The sequence below is a fragment of the Olea europaea genome, chromosome 20 (genome assembly GCF_002742605.1).
Source record: "Olea europaea var. sylvestris chromosome 20, O_europaea_v1, whole genome shotgun sequence".
Lineage (NCBI taxonomy): Eukaryota > Viridiplantae > Streptophyta > Magnoliopsida > Lamiales > Oleaceae > Olea > Olea europaea.
In genome coordinates, this window is record NC_036256.1 from 11618021 (window position 1) to 11629311 (window position 11291).

At 36.7% G+C, this 11291-nt stretch overlaps 1 protein-coding gene across 1 annotated transcript; it reads left to right on the forward strand.

Moving 5' to 3' along the window:
- The first annotated feature begins 221 nt into the window (after positions 1-221).
- Positions 222-10801, forward strand: LOC111369625 (THO complex subunit 4A-like). The gene is made up of 5 exons (XM_022991211.1): positions 222-620; positions 729-854; positions 7581-7649; positions 7733-7914; positions 10266-10801. Exons 1-5 carry the CDS (start codon positions 453-455, stop codon positions 10429-10431), a joined length of 711 nt encoding a protein of 236 aa, XP_022846979.1. The 5' UTR covers positions 222-452; the 3' UTR covers positions 10432-10801.
- The last annotated feature ends 490 nt before the right edge of the window (positions 10802-11291 follow it).

Here is an 11291-nt window from a genome sequence, read left to right on the forward strand (position 1 = left end):
GGGGGCCCCCCCCCCCCCCCCCCCCCAAATCCGTCTCTGGGTAAAGTAGTAACATAGCGTACATGATTTGAAGAGAGGGAATCGATTAATGTTGGATTGTATGGGACCATATTCTATATAGAGACTAATTTTTTTATTGAAGTTTGGTAACAATTGCTCATAGACGGGGGCTAAATCTTGTTTTTCAACCTTGAACTTGAAGTGCTAAATGATAATTTAATGAAAATTCAGACAATTTCCACCGTGAAAACCTAATTGCACAATTATTCTGAAAAGTAGAGAACCAATGGTGCAATTTCCGTTAAAGCAAAAACCGTATAAGATATTTATCTATTAGTCGAGTAGAGACTCCTTTGGCTCCGGTCCTGTACCTTTCCCCGAGCCGCCGTTCATCTTCTTCCTCCAAACCCTCAATTCTTCTTCCGATTTTGGATTTCAATAGCCGTCGCAAAATGTCTGGTGCCCCCCTTGACATGACTCTAGAGGATCTAATCAAGAGTAATAAGAAATCCGGCTTCCGAGGCAGAGGCCGCGGATCAAGCTCCGGATCCGGTCCGGGCCCCAATCGCCGTTTCTCCAACCGCTCTGCCAATCGCGCTGCTCCCTATGCCGTCGCCAAGGTCAGATCCGTCATCTCTGAGATGCAATTTTGTGTTTTTGTTTGTTTTATTGCTTGCTGTTTATATATTTATTTTTTTTCTGCTGAATTATGGTGGTGTGTGGTTTAGGCACCGGAGTCTACTTGGGGACATGACATGTTTTCCGCTGCTGCTGGTCGAGGGTCGAATATTGAGACTGGAACGAAGTTATACATTTCGAATTTGGACTATAGCGTTTCTATTGAGGATATTAAGGTGATCTCTTCACTGAAATATTGCAAAAAATGATATCTTTGTTAATCAGCTGAATGGAGTCTGGTTCTTACAGAAATTTCATAAGTGTCTCTAATTAGTATTAGCTTGATAGGTAATTTATTTAGTTTCCAAATTAGAACTTGGAACTACTAAGTTTAGGACTTGTAGTCCATATAAAGCCTTTTATTGTTTCTAATTCACTACACTATTCAAGATTGGATGATTGAGTAGCTATGGACCCTTTGAAGCTTTTCCAAGATTTTGATATGCAATCTAAGTTATCCAACTCTTAGATCAAGAACTAGCTTACTTCTGCTTCCTCTATTATTTCTTCTCTAATTTTGTTGTTATATCCATCCATCTTTCTCAAACAATCTCATTTCCTTTATGAGTTGGATTGTCAAGTTAAGCTCATTGTGTAGCCCGAGCCTTAAACTACCGAAAGCCCACAGATCCATTGATTAGTTTTCTCAGTGTTGTTTTTCAGCACCTGAAATGGAAACTCATTGCTATTCTGTTTATCCTTTTATGTTCCGTACCTTAGCTAGTCCATTACCTCAACCAACCGCAAATCTCCTAACAGTAATATCCTATATTGTAAATATTACTGTCCTTTTCCTTTTGAGATTTTTTTTTTCCCTTCATCCTTAGAAGTGTAGAAATATTTTATTCTTCTTCAATATCCATGATCTTACCATCATCAGCCAGGATTTTCTCTTTTCTTTCAGAACTTGATTTCCAACAATTTGCTTCATATCTCTTTCGTCTCCTGACACCAAATTATGCTGGACAAGTGGAAGAAGACGCTCTCTGTCTTTTTCTTTAGTGTTGGCACTGGAAACATAGAACATTTAAATTTGATTATAGCTTATCCTGATTCTGGATCTTGACTGGGACCAAGATGAATAATGGATGGATAAAGATGTGGAGCTCAACATATCAAGAAAGTAAAGGAATGTTGATTGCTTATGTGGTCCGATTAACACATTCAGAAACATCTTGTCTTTTAGGGATTCCATTTATTCTTTAATTGCAGGAACTAGGAATAGAACTGGTGGGATGTACATATGAAGTTATTACAGAGTGTAATAATCTTCAATAAGATAAGTGTTGGATCATTGACTCATATTAACTAAAAGAGAAAAGGTAAGGGTAACGACATAAAATTTCTGTAGATTGAGGTTCTACTATAAATTTTTTAACATTCAATTTCTCGAAAATCCTAGGGCAGAGAGCAGGGAAGTTGGTTGGAGGAATTACGTAAATACATGACAAAGTCACATATTGAAATTTGAGGGTTAAGAAAGTACACAACACGGCATTTTTTAAATGCGCGAGAGAAAGGCAGAAAAAGAAAAAAAAATGGCACATGCGTTCGTATGTTGTGCATCGAGTGTTCTAGCTTTTTATAGGGAGAGGTTGAGAGTGAGAGGAGTCTTGTATTTTGAAGTTTATTGAGTTGATTGATTATCATTGTCCGGTGGTCATCGATGAGTTTTCCAAACCACATTAGTGTGCATTTTTCTCTCTTCTACTCGTTTTTATTTTCCGCATGGTTCTCTCGCTTGCTGGGTGATTTGGCAAATTTCTTCCCGTACAGTTACGAGCATCTTGCATTATAACAAATCTAAACATGTTTACTTCGTGTCTCAATCTGAACCCTGGAATTTTTTTCATGGGCGCTAAGCTATGAACGGACTCCAAAAACTTGTTTGCTTTTAGAGGTTTTGCGTAGGTGACAGTTTGTTTGGGAACATTCACTATTTTCTTCACTTTATCTATGTTATGTTTGTTGTAGATTACTTATTCTCATATTCTTTTCCAAGAGCAACCTAAAGTGAAATTATTTTGATTGAAATCATTATTATGGGAAGTCTAGGTAACTTCTAAAAGTGAAGCTGTTAGGATAACTGGGTTTCATGCCTTATGACACAAAACCAATAATCTTTTTTTTTTTAGGTAATCAGATAATTTTATTATTTAAAAGAGACTACACGAGGGGTGTACAACCACTTTAAGCCATTAAGGAACAATATGAAATTAGGCAACCTATCTACAGGATTTCTAGCCACAGCATTAAACGAAGAATACAAGGTAAAGTAAAATATTTCTCTTATCTGCTCTCTTGTCTTTGTTTGATTTTCGAAGTAACGATTGTTCCTTTCTCTCCACACGCACCATACAATGCATCTCGGGATAAGGTGCCATGCTAATTTGCTATCCTTATCACGAAGTTTTCTCCGCCATGCCCGTATCACGTCCTCTATACTATGAGGCATCACCCAATCCATAGATTGAGAACCAAGTATACTGTTTTAAATCCAACGTACACCATTACAATGAATGAACAAATGATCGATCGTCTCCCCATCCTTCTTGCACATATAACACCACTCGGTTACGTAGAAGCTTTTACGTCGAAGATTATCCATCGTTGAGACTTGTCCCCTCACAACTGTCCACAATAAGAATGCCACCCGAGGAGGGAATTTACACTGTCACACCAACTTCCAGGGGAATGAATTATTCACACATCCCAAGAGGGAACCAAAGTACGAGCGAACTGAAAAAATGCTATCCCGTGCTGTCCTCCACCTAATGCAATCCCTCTTTCCTACTTGAATTTGTGCATCATGTAAAAAGGTCATAAACAGCGAATAATCTTCCAATTCCCAATTCTGTAGATCCCTCCCAAAAGTAATATTCCAGCTATAGCTCCCATTATGAATGTCTAAGAGATCACTCACCATAGCAATGGGCACTGAGGCAATGCGGTGGAAGGAAGGAAATTCCTCCTTCAGCGGTTGATCTCTGCACTAACAATCATCACAAAATCTAATCTCATTACCATTTCCAACCACAAACTTCAGTTTGTTCAAAAAAGCACCCCATCCTCGTTGGATAGACCTCCACAAACTCACTCCATAAAAACCACGATCCTCAAATGTACACCATCCCCCCTCCGTCACACCATACTTCACTCCAATTATTTCTCTCCAGAAGTTTTCCCTCTCCACTCCAAGTCGCCACAACCACTTCCCCAATAAGACCTTATTGAACAACACAAGGCTCCTCACCCTAAGACCTCTCATCCTCATCGGCAAACAAACAACTCCCCAATTGACCAAATGGAGTCTCCTCTTCTCCCCCAACCCTAAATTCTTTTTGAAGTCTCTCTAATCTCTTTGCCACTGCAATCGGAATGGGGAACAATGACAAAAAGTAAGTAGGGAGATTGGAGAGAGTGGATTTAATGAGAGTAAGTCTACCTCCCTTAGAAAAGTACATACGCTTCCACCCTGCTAACCTTCTCTCCATCCTTTCCACAATACCATTCTAGATATGGGTACATTTAAATCGTGCCTCTAACGGGAGCCCTAGATATGAAATCGGCAGCTGCGCAACCTTACAACCCAATATACCAGCCAGCTCCTCCACATTATCGACCTCTTTTACTGGAATAGCCTTAGACTTCCCCAAATTGATTTTTAAACGAGACACCGCTTCAAAGCATAGGAGCAGACGACGCAAGTTCCTGAATTTTTCAACATCTACATCGCATAAGATCAACGTGTCATCTGTAAATAACAGATAGGACACCTGCAGTTGGTCAACCATAAAACCCCTTATCAAATCCGCTCTCACGGCTCTTTCAATCATCCTACTGAAAGCCTCCATCACAATGACAAATAACAATGGAGACAATGGATCCCCCTATCTCAAGCCTATACTACTCCGGAAATAACCCTCAGGTGCTCCGTTGACCAACTGAGAATGAAACAGTAGGAATAAAGAATTGAATTCATTTACACCATTTATCCCCAAAGCCACAGCGCCTGAGCATATACAACAGGAATCCCCAATTTATATGATCTTAAGTCTTCTGAATATCTAGCTTACATAGCATCCCTGGGACCCATAGACGCATTCTTGAATCTATGTATTCATTCGCTATAAGCACAGAGTCCAAAATCTAACGTCCTTTTACAAATGAATTCTGAAACTTGGACACTACTTTTCCCAGCACCTCCTTTAATCTGTTTGCCAGGACTTTCGCAATAATCTTATACACCCCACTGACAAGGCTAATGGGGCGAAAGTCCTTAATATCAGTCGCTCCCGGTTTCTTAGAAATGAGCTCAATAAATGTAGCGTTAGAACTTCTCTGGAATCTGTCACGTTCAAAAAATTAAGATAAAGTATTCACAATGTCCAGTCGAACCACATCCCAGCATGCCTTGTAGAATGAGAACGAGAAACCGTCCAGTCTCGGAGCCTTATCATCGTTCATGCTGACAAAATCAGTAATCTTAACTTGTGGTTTCTATTTAGGAGGTTATTGGAGTTAAGAGAGGACGTGTTTGATAGATGTTTAGTTGCAGAATGCATGGAGAAACAAGGCTGACAAATCTGGGCAGCAAGGCCAGCCTTGAGAAATTTGAGGCCCTATAATTTCAATTTTTTACATGTATAGCAATATTTAAATAAAAAATATATCTTTATTTAAATGAAAATTTTGTACAATCTAAAAGTTAGAATTACAAAATAAAATATCACTGACAATCCGAGATATTAGGCTAGCATCATATTTAATCTTCTCACGTTTTGAGATGCAAAATTAGTAATCAAACAACTCAAATCAAGTTTTTTCTAACATATTTTTTTTAATAGAAATCATAGGTACCAGCTCTTCTTGTCTGGGTGGAATTGTGTATTAAATTCCACTTTCAATATCAAGAGTTTGAGTTGGTATGAACCCACATTCAAAAAAAGAAAAAATAAAATGATAGCTAATCCACTCAACCTCTTTTGTGATATAGTTGATCGAAGATAAGATTTAATTGATTTCAACTTTGAAAGACTTCTTTTCAACTGACGCAATGGTGATCAGAATAGTTAGTAATACCCTGTAAACAATCCAAGCATTTGTGAAACAACAATTCATTCTCTTAATGTAATCTAACTTCATTAGTTTCTGTAGTTATCGCTTCCCATAAAAGTTTCAACTTAGAAAATAATTCCGTCCCTCTTGAGATTTAATCAATTGATGAACCTTTTTATTCTGTTTTCTTTTGGAATATCCAGATTCAATTTTTCCAATAGACATAATTATAAGCAAAAAACAGTAAAACCTGATTGATAGGTTCGAATTAAAAATATCCCCGATTCCCAAATATCGCCCAAGTAAAGGAATTCAACAATCAACCTGCAAGAATCCTGAATCCCAACAATCAGCTGGTCAAGACAGCTTAGTCACGTATACTAAAATAACCAAAATCAGTATATCCATTTATCATGTAGCGGGTCTAGTATAAAGTAACCTTCTAAACAAATAATCAAGTAGTGAAGGAGCCGTCTTCTCCAAATCCAACTCCCAGACCCAAATTTTCTATCCATTTTAACAAAGTCAGAATGTCAATGATCCTTATTCAGGACTGGTGTGACAGTTTATAATTAAGCTCAACTCCAATACTGATATAAAAATTTTAGCAATCTACATAAAATTAATATTTTTAGGATGGAAATAGAATAGCATTGAAGGCATTAGAAATACAACATGTTCTGATTATTTTCTATCCAAGTACTGATCTCACATGCAAACGTACAGAGGGAAAATAGTTGTTTTCAGCTTAATGCATTCTTTCACTCTATACCAACCTTTTTTTATACACAATAAAAAATTGAAGCTCTTGAGATGCATTTTGGCACAAACTATGGCTTCATGGGATTCCACAGCATCTTCATTACCGTTATATTCCACTGTCTTGCAAGTGTTTTTGACTTGAGAACATATTGAACACATGAAAAAAACTGAGTGTTGTTCTTTTCATGACGAAAGCACACTCTCTAGTCTTTTCTATCCTTTTCTTTCTCCCTTCTCCTCACCGTTCTGAGTGAAAGTAGATTTGGGATGCTTAGTGAGAGTTTATATTGCATTTTGTTTTCTTTCTTTTTCCTCTTGGGAATTGGAATGGGAATGGTGAAGTTGTCAAAAGAACATAATTAGATTTTCTCAGTGTTCTATTCATACTGAATTCTGTTGAAATCTTGCAGAATTCATTTGCAACTAACATGTCAGTGAGAGACTTGAGTGCTGCAACCCCATGGCCTGTACTCGCTGTCGGCTGATGTTGCCGTACCTAGTATTCATATCAGTTGGACATATATTATGTATAGTTTTTTTCTTTACACAAGGAAATATAGTATTGACATATGTAACTTCTTTCCTGAACATAGATTGTTTACACAGGAAATCTCATGACTGCATTTTTTCTTACAGCAGCTGTGTCTTAGTATGATGATTATTCTACTCAAGATTTCTGCTGAGGTTTATAGTCTGATTTTCAGCCATCCAATGTATTCCTCAAATGGCACTGTGTTCTTTTATCCCTTTTTCTTTTTTTCTCTCTCTGAAATTGTGAAGTTAAGTGCTTTTTTTAAATGGCATTGACTTCCTGATCTAATTGTGGTTTTATGCTTCTGGTTAGTTCTCATTACCGTATCTAGTTAGTTTATATAGGTTGAAATATTCTGGATGTAGTAGGAAATGATTCACCTTAGATTTAATCTTCTGCGGGAAGAGTTAGGAAATGATCCAGTTGATTAAGAATGTGGTACATTTTGTTGCTTTGTTAATTTGTTTATTCCTGACTCTTTCTATCGTGTACTTTAAGAATGGTTAATTGACTATTCCTTACCTGAAGTATACATTATTTTAATCTACAGGAACTGTTCTCAGAAGTTGGTGATATGAAACGATATACGGTACACTATGATAGGAGTGGGAGATCAAAGGTATTTTTCAAATTTGGCCTTATATAGCATTCTGGCAAAGTTTCCCTGTCTATCTGAGATTCAGAGAATATTCTTTTCTTCAGGGTACAGCGGAAGTTGTCTTCTCAAGAAGACAAGACGCATTAGATGCTGTGAAGAGGTATAATAACGTTCAGCTTGATGGGAAACCGATGAAAATAGAGCTTGTAGGAACTAACCTTGCTACTGCTGCTGCCATTCTTCCACCCACTGGTGCTTTTGGTGATGCAAATGTAGTTCCTAGAAGGTGGGTATTTTGATTACTTGTATGTTTTAACATGTACTGTTTCCACTGATTTTACATGCAGAGTATCTGACTTATATATTAACAGCCAGTGCTGCATTACCAATCCTGTGTTTGGCTAATGTTTATGAACTATCTATGCTCAGTCAAATTTCTTTTTGTCCTCACATTTTGTGGGACCCACAAGTAATACCCACTTGTCCATAACTTATTTTCTATCTTTTTATAATTTTAACTGCTTATAAACACTTCCCAAACAAGCCATTGGTCAGGGTAGTGGTTATTTAGAAAAAGCCGATGTATAGAAGTGCAGAAAACACTTCTTCCAATAGGTTTAAACTCGGCTTGCTAGTTTTTACCTCTATTTTGGGTGACACTTTTTTATGAGAGATTGGGGAAATTAGTACTTGTTAGTTTTTTGGGGCATTGTATTGTAATCTAGGTTGTATTTCTCAACCTACCAATTCGGTAGTTTTGGCCTTTTTCCAAAATTTCTTCCAATTTTACTCTCTAAAGCAAGTATTTCCAATTGAAAATGATTAGCGTGCAAGACCTTATTCAAATCAACAATAATTGGTGCACATGTTAGTTCATATAAAATACAAAATGATTGGATAAAATACGTAAAGCTATATTGAATTTTTAAGGAGTGACACACACATTTACTCTATATTGTTTAAAAGATCGGTACTTTAAAAGATCCAATACTGGTATCCCAAAACTCCTAAGCAGGCCCTAATAGAGATAGAAGAATATAACATTTAAAGTTGATTGTCGTTTCCTAAGATGAAAACTTTGGTTGGGTTTTTGGGATTAATATGGTCAAGCGATAGATGAAAGGATAGATTACAAGATACCTAGAGAAACACTTAATATAGTACACGATCAATATCACTTTTTTGAGCATCTCCAAGAAGCTTTTTAAATGTGAAAAGCTCTTTATTTTAAAAATTCAATGCTTGACATTAGGCTCCAAGAGACTCTATATTTTAACTTTCCAAAATAGAGTGGTATGACTTTCTAATTTGGAGAGCTAAACTCACTTTCTTTTAGTATTTTTTCCATGATTGTATTTCATAAAATTGCAAGTTTCAATGCTCCAGTATTCAAATTATTCTTAAATTATTGAATTTTGAAGCCATTAACGTCTAAAAATATATATTTTTAATTGAAAAATGAGGGAAAAAAGAATAAATGATTGATAGAAAAAGAAAAATAAAAAGCAAAAGGTAAAGACTTTGTTGGAGTGTGAAATTTTTTACTCTATAAATTTAAGATGACGTCATAATCATTATGAACAAGATCCTCTTTAAAAGTAAAGGGGATAATTGCAACGGCGTTCTCAACAAATTTGTTTGAACAGTTTATTTATTACCTTCTAGTGTCATCCTACACTTTCTAGCAAGTTACCAGTTGAATAAATTGATATTGCCCACGGATATGGAAAAAAATGTTCTCAATGTTCATCAGAGCCTAAAACAGATTTATTGTAGTTCTCTTGACCCTTCTATATTCTAGACCTCAACCTGATTAAAGCTCTTGTTACCCAATATTTTTCTTACTTCTTGTCCATCAAATTTACATTTGACAAATTTCCGGCCATTAGTGTCTTACATTATACACTTTCTGGTCTCCACTATTCTTTAAGAGATTGTTTTGCATCTTCTTTACACACTATGATGATGTCCTAGATTCGGTTTGGGTTGGTTTGATTTGGTTTGGTTTGGTTTAGGCGCAAAATAGTGGATTTTTTTGCCTGCCGGGTTTGCCTTTAAAGTAATTATTTTGGGTCTGCATATCATCGGTAAAACATATACGCACATACAGTAAAGGCAAAGGCAGTTTCCTCAATCATGTAAATGATTTTAGGCCCATTTTCATTATATATTTAAATGAGAAAAAAAAAAAAGAGGACCGAAAAATTCGGGGCCAAGTAGGATCAGTTCTTAATTGCTAAAACCTGACCCAACCTGATTTTGTCCGACTCCGTTTACAGTCATAAGAATCCGACTCGAACTGACTGACTGACTGACTGACTGGTGAAAACTGACTCAGACTCGCCCCAGTCGGCTCGGGTTGGTTCTGTTAGTCAGGTAGGCAGTTAATTTGCCCACCCATACTTGGGAAGATGGAATAAGGATCTATTTTAGTTTTTTAGAGCAAAATAATAAGTAAAATTGACTATTTAGACAAAAATATTAACTGAAAGAAAAAATAAATATTCTCTGATTTGGTTGGTGGTGCAACGTTGAAACAGTAGTTTGCCACTTATATTGATTCACAGTACTGTATTTTGCTCCGTTCGTAGTGGGTTGTTTTTATCATATTTTGATGGAAATATGGCTGTGGAACAGAGAACAAAGAAGGGGTGGTGGGTTTGGAAACTCGCGTGGCGGTGGACGGGGTCGTGGATTTGGAAGAGGCCGCAGACAAGGAAGAGGCCGTGGTGAGAAGGTATCTGCTGAAGACTTGGATGCTGATTTGGAGAAGTACCATGCTGATGCAATGGAAACGAATTGATTTGATATCATTTATTGGTTCACTTTCTGCATCTACAGCGACAGTCTGTTGACTGATGCAAAAGGTTCCAAATATCTGGTATGTTTGTCAACATTCAGCTCTTTTAAAGAAGATAGTGTACTCTAGGAGTCGAACATTGGTTCCTGGAACTTTGTTTCTTTTCTTGATTGTACCTTTCATTTGGATATGTTACATGGATCGATAAACAGGTGTGTGTATTATAGGGTTTCATATAATAAGACTTGACACAGTTTTATGCTAGTTATCAACCTGCCTTCACCTCCCTCACGCAGGCTTGGGACCACCTATGATTATGTATTGATTATTGAATCGACATTATGTTATATTAGCTTGTCAAGTTTCAGTTCAAGTATGGCGCGCGAAGGATCAGAATGGGATTTATATGTCAAATGTTCACAAGGTTTTACTCAGACGTTGTTCAGAGTATGCAATCGAAGGCTGAACCAAACTGGAAGCTATTAGGCAGCTACAGTTTTGAAAGCATAGAGTGCTTCCTGCATCATGAAACTGCATTGAATGTTCTTTGAGGGAGTCTCTTCATAGTTCTTTTCGTGATTGATGATCTTATGTTGTAAGTTACGCCTTTTGTTTTGTGACGAGGTTCTTCGTGTGGCTGTTTGGCCATTCATTTATAACTTTTGAGTATATAAAATATGCTTAAAAATAGTATTTCCATCATATAACATGATTTCAAATGTTCTGGATGAACAGATTCAGTGTTTTGAGTTTCTTGATCCTAACGAATAGCTTGTTCATTTTTCTCTGTTTAGTTTGAAAATGTTTTATTTTTTTATTTTTTTTCCCATTAAGATGAAAATAAGTTTTGAATTTTTAGCACA

Excerpts from the sequence above, each read along its gene's own strand:
- LOC111369625 (XM_022991211.1), top strand. The coding sequence starts at position 453 with ATGTCTGGTGCCCCCCTTGACATGACTCTAGAGGATCTAATCAAGAGT. Across the intron at positions 621-728 it reads CTCCCTATGCCGTCGCCAAG|GCACCGGAGTCTACTTGGGG; the intron begins GTCAGATCCGTC and ends TGTGTGGTTTAG. Across the intron at positions 855-7,580 it reads TTTCTATTGAGGATATTAAG|GAACTGTTCTCAGAAGTTGG; the intron begins GTGATCTCTTCA and ends TTTAATCTACAG.